The 14,399-nt window shown below is 34.8% G+C and overlaps 2 protein-coding genes across 2 annotated transcripts in view; both read right to left on the bottom strand.

The window, feature by feature from the left end:
* The window catches only part of elmo1 (engulfment and cell motility 1 (ced-12 homolog, C. elegans)), an 87,698-nt gene extending 84,581 nt beyond the window's left edge, over positions 1-3,117 (bottom strand). Inside the window, exon 1 of the mRNA XM_082187063.1 lies at positions 2,993-3,117. The gene's annotated coding sequence lies outside the window, so the exon portion shown is untranslated. The remainder of the gene's footprint in view (positions 1-2,992) is intronic.
* Positions 3,118-7,160: 4,043 nt separating this feature from the next.
* On the bottom strand, positions 7,161-14,194 carry rp9 (RP9 pre-mRNA splicing factor). The gene is made up of 6 exons (XM_082185062.1): positions 13,916-14,194; positions 13,737-13,767; positions 13,247-13,376; positions 11,819-11,910; positions 10,559-10,620; positions 7,161-8,325 (listed from the first exon to the last, which is right to left on the bottom strand). Exons 1-6 carry the CDS (start codon positions 14,062-14,064, stop codon positions 8,136-8,138), a joined length of 654 nt encoding a protein of 217 aa, XP_082041188.1. The 5' UTR covers positions 14,065-14,194; the 3' UTR covers positions 7,161-8,135.
* Between the last annotated feature and the right edge of the window lie 205 nt (positions 14,195-14,399).

Below are 14,399 nucleotides of genomic sequence, written 5' to 3'. Positions count from 1 at the left end.
AAAGCTAACAGACGTGGGCTAAAAGCCGCAAAAACTTTTAGTAAAACAATAAATTGAATTACTAAACTTTTTAAAAATTGCCTGCATGCTCTTTAGTCTGCATATTATTTTATATCATGTCAGTTTCTGCCTTTATAAACCCCAATTTTATTCCTTACTTTTGATGAAGGATAAATCCAACCATACGTGCATTATAGTATTTTTTTAAGTACTTTCATTAATCATTCAAGTATTTTTTTCTGTCAAAATGACAAAATTTTCACATAACAACAACCTCTGATGAAATTGCCTTTTACAAATGTGCATGGGTACGTACAATAGTTTCTCTATATTACCACACTGGAGATGCACTCGGCTGGTAGAAGAGATGTTTGGCACCAAAATAAGAAAAAGCCAAAACTTTTTGCTTATTTTGGTGGTAAGGAAGATAAGAGAAGACAGAGATGAGAACATTAGACAAGGAACAGTTAAGAATGTACCCCCCCCCCCCCCCTCCCCCTCCCTCCCCCCCCCTCCCCTTCCCCCCCTCACAGTGTGAAAGAGAATCACTTGCAGTCAAGATCTCATCATAAATTGGCAAGGTAGCACTCAGAGGTGAGAGACTGAGAAACGGCAGAAAGTAATTTATATATGCATGCCGCACATGAATTTCAATAAGCCGCTCACACAGTGACTCCGTAAACTTCTGACTCTCTTAGAAAACTCATCTGATCTTAGTTACTGCCTCTACCGCACACAGAGACAATGATAAACCCCCCTGACTCCAACCCAGAACTGAGAACAATGAAAAGCCTAAAAGCATTTCTTATGTGACTTAAGATGCTTTCCCTCATGAGTTTATGTCGCAGACATTTTAAATAGGATAAGTACTTGAACGCATTGCACACATTAGTCAAACTGCTGAGGCTTAGCAGTACAAGCTCTGACACATTACACAATGGTGCTCATTTGGGCTCTGTGGGTTCGAGTCCGGCTCGCAGCACTTCTCCTTTCACGCTCTACTCACTGAAAATGCTGTCCTATTTCTCACTTAAAAACAATGGTTCAATGGCACTGAAGAGGTTCCCAAAAAAAATATTTCATCGAACAAAGAACATTTTAATAATCTAATTATCTAAAGGACCTTTTTCCACTGTAAAGAACATTTTGTGCAATGGAAAGGTTCCATGGAGGATATTTTAAGAGTGTATAACAAAAACTAACATCTACACAGTGGCACCCAACAGACAGAATCATGTCTACAACCAAAAAGATGCATTTGACATTAATGTTGGGATGTGACTCAATTATTTGTGACCCAGAAAACACGCTACATGCCACATAGCGTACACTGAACATGCTTACGTTTGACCAAGAGCGCATGCATGTGATCTAAAGGACCAATGGGGCAAGACGCTGAGCTCACACTTCCCTCAAGACACAAAAGTGACTCAACGACATGAGGATAAAGACTGTCACTGCAACAAAACACATTCTCATCTGGACTCCACAAGACTGCATCAGAAATACCCTCAACTACAAAGTCAAGGAAATATATGCATGAAAAGGATGAAGACGTTAAGCTTCTGATAGTTTTTCAAATGAAAAGCAAGGAACTATTTACTTCCCAGAGGGCATGGAAGTCTCTACTTCTTACAGATCTCATTTCTTCCTCAATTTTGACACGCTTCAAAAAGCTCTTCAGAATAAAAACCACAATATATAAATACAATATATCAGTGTGTAAAGAGTTGTTGGTAGATTAAAAGTCTCATTTAGGACGGCAACAATGATAAAAAAAAAATAAAAAAAATAAACAGAAGGGAATCTCTATGGATGAGCACCATCCTGAAATCATTATAACATAATTAAGATTCTGTGTGCTACTTTAATTTGAAGAAGATAAATATGGGAATATTATGAATGTTTGAAATACGGAAATGTGGGCATAACTACATTTTGAAGTTGACTGCATGAAGCACTATCAAAAATGCATAAAAACAAGTATGAAATAGGCTATAATATTAATAAAATGCTTCATATCTGAATCTCTGTTTTGGTTTTTTTGTGTATTGCTGTCGGCTAGTGTTTTTGTTTGATATGTTTTTTGTCCATTTTTTGTATGAGTCATCTTAGTAATACAAAGGCCACACAACTTCCTTTCATACATTTACATTTTAAAGGGACCGTTCGTTCAAAAATGTAAAATCTGTCATCGTTTATTCACGTTAGTGGAACACAAAAGGAGATGTTAGGCAAAAGACAAACTGTCAAGCTTCAGTCACCATTCACTTTCATTGCATATTTTTTGCCTACAATGTAAGTAAACGGTGACTGAGACTGTCCCTCTGTCTCACATCTCTTTTTGTGTTCAACTGAAGAAAGAATGTCGTATGGGTTTGTAACGACATGAGGGCGAGTAATATGCATTATAATAACGCCATAGAGTACAAGATGACAGAATTGTGTGATCTGTCCCTTTAACTGGACATTTATTTCACTCACAGTCGCGTGCAATACAAAGCCAAGCAAAGTATCATTCCAAAGTCCATGAGGGGCTTCCATTAAATAAATAAAATAAGTATCAAAGAACATTAAAGCTTTTGCTTGTCTATATTGCTGGTCTTCCCTAAAGAGACAATAGAGAAGTCGTTGTCATTGTGCAGAACTCTCTAATGCACCTTGTCGACATAAACTGTACCAATCGTAAAAATACAACCACTGTTTGAAACACTCTTTTGACCCCATGTCCATGTTTAAATACGTGTGTGGAATAAAGTACGCATGAAGTGAAGTAAAGCACAGTCAGTCATGCACTAAGCTCTGTCAAACTCTCCACCCGCTGCGATCTGTCTGTTCGCGCTCAATAGAGGGGCTATCCTCGAATCACGAATGTCTCACAACTGCACACTACAGCGCTTAAACTTCAACCAGCAAGAATGAAACAGCACGAAGTGGCCTGTGGTCACACCGATAACAGAGGAATGGGCAATGCGTAATAAAACGTACAAACCTGAAGCGGTGAGGCGACTTTTCCTCCTTCCAGGGATTGATGTTTGGGAGTTTGTTGCATGCGAGCGCTCCCTCCCTTTCTCTAGCGCACTAGAATGATAGTGCTGATGTTGTTTTCACTTCCTCTTTCCTCCTCCTCCCGGCTGCTGATTGGCTCCGCTGTTTCAGTCATCCACCAATAACAGCACAGTAAGACCGATAAAAGCGCATCAGTGTACTTTTTCAATCTAGTCTAGTGGATATTGGCTATTGATTGTGATGTCTGCTTTTGCATCTTTATATAAAATAGTTTTCGGCATGATTTAAGTGCATACCGTAGTATAGTTAGAGACATAGAGACTTCCATAAAAAGCTAAAAATGTCCTTATTTTAAAAGCTTGAATTAATGCCAGCAAGTCTATATAAGAAAATATGATTAAAACAGAACATCATTGCCTGGCCATTTGTCTTCAGGACATAGTTGGCATTTTGTAAATATCTGTCCATCAGATGTCTGTCCTCACCGATTGATTATCTGTCCCGCACAAAGTGATGTACCGTCCCATGCTGACATCATTTGCCTACTCCATTTTGGTGATTAGAGAGAGGATGTAATTCTTTAAAAGCCTTTAAAGAATGTCTAGAATTTTGTTAAGAAACGCACATAATGTAAAACGTTATGTAAACCAAAATCCAGTCTACATGCAATACCACTGTGCTTCAGTCCATGACAGCAGAGGTGATGTTACTTTTAGTTTTTCTCTCTATAAAAACCATTATGCAAATACACATCATGGGTCAGTCTCTGCAACAGCTCTTCTCTGAACGCTGTGACATTCTTTGGAATTTTTTATTTTTTATTTTTGCGAAATGAATAACTCTAGATCTTCAGGAAATGAAACTGCTGAAAACCAAACCCATACTCTGCATCATTGGTGTAAATGACAATGCAATGTTTTGGAAATTTATTTTACTGTAAATAACACACACACACACACACATTAACGGGAGATTAACGTCAATGTGACGTTGGATTCTGACATCAACCTGATTTTCATCTTCTAAATGTGAATTTTGTCATTGTTTTGGAGCACACTAGCTCCAAGCTGGCTAACATGTTCATACTAAAAGCCAAAACACTTTAAATAGGGTACTATTTGAGGGAACCATTGTGGACATTATTGAGTGCACTTATTCAATCTCACTACTGGAACTGTGTTCTAGAAATACATTTTATATTGACATGAGGGTAGGTAGGTAGGCATAGATTCAGAGGCATAATACTGTAAGTATTACATACAACAATGCAACAATAATAAAACAATGCATTGATATTTACTTTTTACTTAAGTACTTTAAAAAACTAGTACTTCTGTACTTTTACTTAAGTAAAAATTGGTCCTTACAACTTTTACTTGTAACGGAGTAATATTTGACCAGTAGAATCTGTACTTTCACTCAAGTAAGCAAGCAAGCAACTTAATTTATATAGCACATTTTCAAACAACAGACATTGCCCCAAAGTGCTTTACAAAACTGATGACATTAAAAACTACAAAACAAACATAACTTATTCAAAAGCTAAAGAAAATAAATACGTTTTTAAATAAGACTTAAAAGTGGCAATTGATGGAGTTGACCTCACGTGGAATGGGAGACTATTCCAGAGTTTGGGACCTACCACGGAAAAAGCATGATCTCCTTTCAATTTTAAATGACAACGAGGGACCTCTAAAAGCCGTTGATCTGAAGACCTGAGAACTAACATAGTCTGGGGGAGACCAATATATAAAGAATTACAATAGTCAGTCTTTGATGAGATAAAAAAGTGAACCACAATTTCCAAATCCTTACTGGATAGAAAAGCTAATTGACAATACTTAGAATATCAAAATCGACTGCTGGCGGTAGATCGTTTTCCTATTTAGCACCAAAACTTTGGAACAATCTTCCTAACATTGTCCGGGAAGCAGACACACTCTGTCAGTTCAAATCTAGACTAAAAACACATCTCTTTGGCCCAGCATACACATAATACATTATAGACTTCTATAATTCAATGTTAGGCTGCATAGTTTAGGTCAGCCTGAACCGGGAACACTTCCCATAAATCCTGATGTACTTGTTACATCATAAGAATGATGACATTTACACTAATATTAGTCTTTCTGTTTATCCGAGGTTTACCGCAGTCCGCCGTATCCAGGCCATATCCAGATCAGATGGTGGACCTGCGCCTGGACCCATCCATGACACATCCCTGAGGTGCCTGCCTCATCAGCCCTGTGAAGGCCTCATCGACACGACAGCCATCGGCACCGATCCTCAACAAACTCGTCTCCATACCGGCGTGATGACTCCGACCTCCAATCAGATGGAACTGGATAAATATTCTGAATGTTCTGATCCAATCTGACTTCTGACCTGTAATGCTGTCTGGATCATAATCTACTGTTCGCTCAATGGCCAGAGGAGAACTGGTCCCCGACTGAGCCTGGGTTCTCCCAAGGTTTTTTTTCTCCATTCTGTCTCCTGATGGAGTTTTGGTTCCTTGCCACTGTTGCCTTGGCTTTTGGCTTGCTTAGTTGGGGACATTTAATATTCAACAATATTATATATCTGCCTTACTTAAGGTGGACGATGACGCAATTTTCTTTTAGAAACAAACTTTGTTGTATTATTTTCATGTTATCACTGTGAAGCTGCTTTGATGCAACCTGTATTGTAAAAAGCGCTATATAAATAAAGGTGACTTGACTTGACTAGAAAATGCTTTACTTTAGCGATTGATCTCAGGTTAAAAAAGTTACCTTTAACAACGGCACCAATCTGTTTATTAAAATTTTGTGATGAGTCCATAATTACCCCTAAACTCTTTACATGATCTTCAATCTTTAAGGACAAGGAACCTAAATGATCAGGAAAGTTAGGTGAGATGGGAGAACCTACAATCAAAACCTCAGTTTTACTCTCATTTAATTGGAGAAAGTTGCTAGAAAGCCAAAGTTTAATATCACTGTAACATTCCTTTGTCCAGCGAACAGGTTTTATCTAAGCTCACAGGAAAATAAAACTGGAGATCGTCGGGGTAACAATGGTACGCAATACTATACATCCCAAAAATAGTGCTTAGAGGAAGCATATACAGAGAGAACAACAACGGTCCGAAAATCGACCCCTGAGGAACACCACAAACTAAAGGGGCCAATGTGGAAGAAGTCTCCCAGATTCACAGCAACTGTCCTGTCTTTAAAATACGAGGCAAACCACTGAAGGGCTGTACCCTGGACACCACTCCAGACGGTTGAGAAGAATCTCATGGTCAATCGAATGGAAGGCAGCGCTTTGATCTGATAAAACTAGAACAACATGTGATCCTGAGTCCAACGATAATAATATATCATCATTAGTGACCTTGAGCAATGCAGTTTCTGTGCTGTGACAGGTCCTAAAGCCCGACTGGAATGTGTCTAAAATATCAAAAGTATTCAAATATGAATATAGCTGTGAGTAGACCACTTTCTCTAAAATCTTGGAGATAAAAGGCAGTTTAGAAATAGGTCTATAGTTGGTATATACTGTATGATCCGAATTAGGTTTTTTGAACAAGGGATGAACAATTGCATGTTTGAAACGGTTTGGTATTACTCCACTCATTAAGGAACTGCTAATTATAGCTGTTAGACTAGAACTCCCAGTAGAAAAAACAAATTTAAAAAGATGAGTAGGGAGAATATCCAGTCTGCAGCTACCTCCATTCATTTTAGAGACGATATCTGCCAGCTGCGCTGATGAAACTGGTTCAGAGTTAGTCAAATTGTTAGACAGCGCAGGATTAATTGATGAACAGGAATGTGAAGGTACAATTGCACTTCTGATCTTCTCAATTTTTTGAGTAAAAAATAATAAAAACTCTTCACAAGTCTCTTGAGTAAGGAAGTTGTGTAGTATTTAATAAAATACATATTTTTGTAGGCTAAATTGTTGTGCTGGAATTTTCTGTCACAATTGAACTTTAAATAACACTTTTCCAGAGTAAACCAAAATGTATAATATATTTAAACAGTGGGGAACTCATTTGTGACCTTCACGGCTTGATAAAAAGGGAACATTTCACATACTAACGTTTCTAATGGCGCTGGCCAGATCAGAACAAAGGGAGACACAATGAAAAGAGAGGAACTAAAAAGGAAACATGAGAATGATGCTTTTATTACCAGTACAAACTCATTCTGAAGATGAGCGCAAGTTAACGACTTTAAAATCAAATAAAGCCCTGATAGTCAGACAAAGACTGTATTTTGAAGTGGATTTGATGATTTATATGTTATTAATATGAATATTTAAGAATAATTCATTATTGTTTTCTTTTCTTTTTTAAAAGCACGTTTAAATAGTCTCAAAATTGAATCAGCATTATGAAGAGCTCCTTTGATAAAATATGATGCATTATTTATCTTGATACAAAATGGCACATGTACTTCAACGACAACCACAGGACTCCGGATTTCAGCGACGAGATCAAAGGAAAAGCATCTTTTCCCCTCTCAATAAGCCTCTCCGGTGATGTGAATGATGTGCAAACCACCGTCACCCATTCAAGAGGTGCTAATTGGCTGCGCTTACGTACTACAGCCAGATGCAGAAGCCCCGAACACTCTGATGGAAACAGAGGATGTGAATTCACACTTGTAATTTGAGTTGCAAGATCCTCAAAATCTCTTTAGGACATATCAGATTACCATAAAAAGAAGCTGTAAATGCTGAATAGTCATTGATTTATTTGCATGACATTTATGGACGTCACTGTTCATGACAGCAGATGGCATGTATCATAAGCTCTCGTCAGTTCTTTTCACAATGACGCATTCTCAAAATGTAAATTAACATACATTCAGAAACTCTGTTCACCTCAGACTTCAGTCCAATAAGCCCAAGGAACAAACAGTCTGATAAGGAACAGCTATTGGAAATCTGATAAAGATGCACCTATCCTAAGCATTCCATGCGACAGAGGGGATTAATGCATCCATGAATTATTAAGCAGATATGAAGATGGCCTGGAGAACTGATGGGAAGCCTCCTGTGTATACTTGATAGGGCTGATACACTATTGCAGAGCTTCTAATGATGAGCACTGAGACACCCAGACACTGGCCCCTGTTTCAGTCTGAGTCATCGCTATCCTTGGCCGTGTGCTTCTTCTTTTTCTTCTTGTGTTTCTTCTTTTCTTTCTTCTTCTTCTCCTTTTTCTTCTTCTTCTTCTTCCGGTTGTGATCCGAGGAGGCAGAAGAAGTTGAGGTGGAGTCAGAGTCGGAGGTGGTGTCTTGAAGGAGCTGTTTCAACTGCTGGATCCTACAGTGAGGAGAAAAAAAGACACATCAAAATGATTTTCTATGCACAATTTTGTAATACGCAGACAAAAAAGATAATCAAACTATAGATAATGGACCTCATGAAAACATTTAACATGAAAAAATATACGCATCTCCTTTAAAATAGTCCTATTACAGATTAAAAATGTAAAATTAAATTCAGTTTAAAAATAATTATTTATTAAAATATTAATATTTAATATTATACATACATACATATATATATATATATATATACACACACACACACATACATACATATATACATGCATATATATATATATATATATATATACACACACTACATATGATATATATTTATATATAATATTTACAACACACTTATAATAATAATATTAATTTCATGTGTGTGTATTGATAAATATATATTAAATATTATTATAAATATATTATAAAATATATATATTACAAATAATATTTATAACATATTTATAATAGTATTATTTAATATACATTTATACACACACACATATATACACATACATGTGTGTGTGTGTGTGTGTGTGTGTATATATATATATAAACATACGTGTGTATGTGTCTGTATATCTAAATATTAAAAATATAAATAAAATATAAATATTTAAAAAAAATGTACATATATATATATATAATATGTGTGTAAATATATGAAATATTTGTATAAATACATAGCATATTATAAATATTAAGTATATTATATATATATATATATATATATATATATATATATAATATTCAATAAATATTTATATACATATTACACACAAATACACACAAATTATATTTATATTTAATATTATATTAAATATTGTAAAATATAAGATTTATATAGTCTTAGGCGTGTTAAAATTATCAGTAAAAAAGTCAGTTATTTATATATTTTGCTGTAGTGTGTCAGTAGGAAATATCAGACTGATATTATATATATAAGAACCTACAAAAATGTATAGAAAACATTAATTTTACACTTATTTATACATTTGAAAATCCTTTTGGTGGCGCTAGAAGCACAGAAATTACACACTTCACCTTTGAGCAATTGGATTTATTTAGAATAATTTAACTAAATTCAATTGCTATTGATTTGGGCAACATAAGAGGAAGCAGAAAACACAAGCACCTTCTGACAGCCTGTGCCACACTGACCTGAAACTATTAACAATTCATCAGATCACCGCTGTTCAGAGGGTTCACATCCTCTAACAGAACCGCACAACCCCGTTTTAGCTTTGCTTTCATTCACTACATGCTGTGAAGTCTGCATCAATGTTACAGTGGCTGATTTCTGACTTTCAACTTTTTTTTAACAAGCTACTCCTTGTATTCCAACATCCTGCTGAAAAATTCAAATTGCCAGTCCCATGGGAATGTTTAGTAACAGTTCTGTGGCATAAATGTGGAGCTCAGCAATGTACGAACAAAATAATCTGTCAAAACGGCCCACAATGGGTTTACATCCCACATAACGGTTTCTAATTACTCCCATGTAGCAGGAGCTCTTGTCACCACATTACAGAAGTTAATCACAGTGGAGTAAAGAGTTACGTAATCGTCTGCAACAGGGTTCTTTTGTTAAACTGACACAATTCATCAACACTGGCCTCTGAGAGACCTCAACATACCAAATAACTTATTAATAAGCAGATCCAGAAGAGGCTGAACATTATTAAAAGCTCCTCATCTCATTGACACGCACTACCATTCAAAAGTTTGGGGTTAGTAAGATTTTCTTCTTAGTAAGAGGCATTAAATTGATCAAAAGTTACATTAAAGACATTTATTATGTTACAAAATATTATATTTTAAATAAATGCTGTTCTTTAGAACTTTCCATTCACCAAAGAATCCTGATTTTTTTTTTTTTTTTTTAGTTTTCACAAAAATAATGTTTCTTGAGCCAAATCAGCATATTAGAATGATTTCTGAAGGATCATGTGACACTGAAGAGTGGAGTAATGATGCTGAAAATTTAGCTTTGCATCACAGGAATAAATTACATTAATATATTAAAATAGAAAACAGTTATTTTATATTTTATTTTAAATTGTAATAATATTTCACAATATTAATGTTTGTACTGATCAAACAACTATTCAACTAAACTATTCTTGGTGAGCACGAGAGACATAAAAAAAAAACTTTTGAATATTGTATTGTAAATTGTGTCTATCCTTATTGCTTATTTTAGCTATTTATAAAACTTGACGTACCTTGTCTCCTTTTCATTGCGTTTGTTTTCTCGAATGATATCGTACATTGGATCCTCATGTGCCTGTGAAAGAATTGTATGAACATTCATTAAACAGTTAAGGTTCACCATATAAAAAAAAAAAACTTGCAATGGAAGTAAAATATTTTATACTAATAGCTTCAGTTATAGTACATTTTTTATGTTGTGCAGTCAATATGGCAGACATTGTGGACTTATACTTACACCTAGTGGTGTGGATGCAACATCACACAAAAATAAAAGTTTAGGTTGTGTGCGAGCGAAAGCATCTGACAATAATAAGGGGGATACAGAGATCATTCATATTATGCTGACCATGTGACTTCAACATGTTGGACCCCATGAGGCAAACCGCTCCATGTAAATAAATCAACTTTTATTAGGCCTATTCATTTATAATTAATTAATTTTATTTATTTAAAGTACTATTCATTTATTTATAAGGAAAATAATACTGAGTGTACCTTTCAGAGCTTTGCAAAGTGGCTGTGTTATTGAAGGTTGTGGGAGTTAAAAACTACATTGCATAATTTAAAAATAGTAAAACCGCAACATGTGCGTAAGTGCAGTAATACGTGTTTTAAAGGCACAGACACACTGTGAAAAAACAAGGACACACAAAAAAACTATGTTTTAGTTCTAATGGACAGAGAAAGGATGGAAAACCTAAACAATGACACAAGCGAACTGTGCAATTGACCAAACCTCATAATCACATGATGACATAAATTCAAATTACATATTCATAAATGCAAGTTTACTAATAAAAAACTCTTAATTCATGGTTTTGACGCCTGAAATAAGCTGTACATAGACAGACTATTTGAATAAGAAATAATTTATTTGGTATATTTATATCCAACTGTACTTTTATTCAGATTTTTATATTACTACCTCCCTGGCACTTTTATTTTTGTATGTATAGTTGTATAATGTTTAATATTTGCATTTGAATGAAAGTGCATGTATCATTTTAATGTTTATTCAATAAAAAAAATATATCAAAACCACATGGCATGTGATAAAAAAAAGGGAAAAAAAGAAGCTTGGTTATATATCAATACTTTGTATAATCAGCAGTAATCTGCTACTTCAATCTCTAAAAATGTTCTTAAAAAACCCTGTATATGTAAGGCCAAAGTTTTTAATCAGGCTTTAAGTCAAGGTTACTGTACATGGTTTAAAATAAATCCCTTAAACTGCAGCGGTGTAAAAAGTAGGCCATGTGTGTGTCACTTACTACTCTGAACTGCTCCAGTTTCTGGTTGCCTTTAATGAAGAACGGACATTCTTTGTCTCCTGTTCTGTGGCCGTACTTCTTACATCTCCAGCCTACACACACAGTTTGTTTTCTCAATGACCTTCATCCACGCAGTCAAATCTAAAACACCATTTGTCGCTAAAAGTAACAGGCATCAATTTACTATTAAAAAAATAACTATAATAAACAGCACAAACTCATGTTATGTAATTATACACTGCACAAAAACTTTTCTATATACACGACCAGTCAAAGACTATGGAAGCTTGTTTCCGCCAGGTAATAAAAAAATAAATAAAGGCTTTTTATCTCACAATTCTGACGGGGGAAAAGTATGAATTGTGAGTTATAAGCTCGAAATTCTGAGATATAAACACAATTGTGACTATCTCGCAATGGAGTGCTGCAGGGATGACGACAAAATCCGGAAGATTAATTCGCCACTGGTTCCCTTGAGATTTTGCTATGGGGTTTAATAATGTTTTTTATTTTTTTTATGAGAAAAATAAAGCATGTGGAAAACATTACATGACGATACTTTGACGTTTTGTTGGGACTTTTTTTTCTCAGAATTCAAAGCTTATGTCTCATCTTGCAATTCCATGTTTATAATTCTCAAATCTGACTTTTTGTCACAATTGCAAGTTTATAATTCGCAATTCTGACTTTTTTTCTTGCAATTCTGAGTTTATTACTTGAAATTCAGACTTTTTTTCTCTCACAATTGCGAGTTTATAACTCACAATTCTGACTTTTCTCAGAATGGTAAGATATAAACTCGGAACTGCAAGAAAAAAGTCATAACTGTCAGATAAATGTAATTGCAACTGTTTCTCACAATTCTGACCTTTTCTCACAATTGCAAGTTTATATCTCACAATTATGACTTATCTCCCAATTGCAAGTTTATATCTCACAATTATGACTTATCTCACAATTATGAATTTATATCTTGCAATTCGTACTTTATTTCTCACAAGTCTGAATTTATAACTCATGATTTCAAGAAAAAAAGTCAGAATTGTGAGATAAAAAGTCCCAATTACTTTTTAATTGGGACTTTGTCTTTCAATTCTGACATTTTTTCCTAAAAAATTTCACGTTTTTATATCATAATTCTTTTTTCTCCCAAATCTGAATCTATGTTTCACAATTCTGAGAAGAAGAAAAAGTCAGAATCGCAAGCTATTAACTTGGAATTGTAAGGGGAAAAAAGTCAGAATCGCAAAAAAAGTTAGAATTGCGAGGAAAAAAAGTCACAATTACCTTTTATTATTTTTTATTACGTGGCAGAAGGAAGCTTCCATAAAAGAAACACCTACTCGATTAAATTCAGGAGTTCAAATTAGACCACAAAAAAAATATATCTTTATTTTAAGAGCGAAGTATATCTGAAAGTTTGCTTACACTGCATGACCTTCACCTCTTTTCCCAGAGGCATCCACAGTCCTTTGGTGGGAGCGTGAGCCAAGAAGCTCCTGGCGTCCTCATTACCAGGGTCATCAGGAATACAGTCCTCTGGTTTGTAATCATCTTCCTGCAAAAGCAGTTATGCGTGTATTGCAAAATGCTCACTCAAAAACGTATTTCTAATGCCTTTACATAATCTCTGATGACTAGAGGTAACACTTTATTTTACAGTGTCCTTGTTACATATATTACAGGTGCTTGCTTACTGTATTAATAACAGTATATTATGCATAATTGTATAAAACCCTAAAACAGAAACTATTCCAAACCCTAACTCTGTAGTAAATACATATTGTTAATTCATGTTACCGAGTACTTAATTGTATACAATACACTGTAACAATGGCACCTTTAAATGAAGTGCAACCAAACTAGCTCATGATAAATTCGCAGCATTTAATGGTAACACTTCAAGCCATGACCAAACCTTGATTAACCCAGGAGGAGGATTTTCATAGCTGAAAATAAAAATAAAAAAGAATGTAATAACATAACGTTATATGCAAGACAAAAGTGGAACAGAATGCTACAGCAGTTCAGATAATAAAAACTCTAAGTTATACAAAAGAATTATAAATACCAAACGGATGTTATGCAAATACTCACAAAGTCTCCACATGCTTGAGTTTCTGCACCTCTTGAATCAGTTTTCTGGTTTGGTTCTTGAATTTGTCATCATCTTGTTTTGACTCCTTGTGTTTCTTTCGTTCATGTCTGTCCTCGTGATGCTCTCGGCTTCGTTTGCGATCTGACATTGTACATTCGTTGGAGATATTTTCTGGTATATCTATAATCACATCTTATGTTCAAAAAGTTAATACTTCAGTGTAATGATGATTGTAAACTAAAGGCACATATGAGCGTCTATTTGACCACTTCCGGGTGAAAGTGCTTTTTCAAAATAAAAGGCCCCTAAAACGTGCATTGAGATTTAAAAAAAAAAACTACAGTGCGTCAAAGATAAAACTTCTAAAAACCAAATATATCATTTAAGAACCTTATTTTTAGTTTCTATTATTTGGAAAAATAAGCCCAGTACTCTATGTACTCACACTGTTACAGTAAATGAAGATATGACTTTTTTTATTTA

The sequence above is a fragment of the Leuciscus leuciscus genome (genome assembly GCF_965113295.1).
Source record: "Leuciscus leuciscus genome assembly, chromosome: 12".
Lineage (NCBI taxonomy): Eukaryota > Metazoa > Chordata > Actinopteri > Cypriniformes > Leuciscidae > Leuciscus > Leuciscus leuciscus.
The sequence above is the reverse complement of the archived record's forward strand: the minus strand, read 5'-3'. Positions and strand labels throughout refer to the sequence as shown.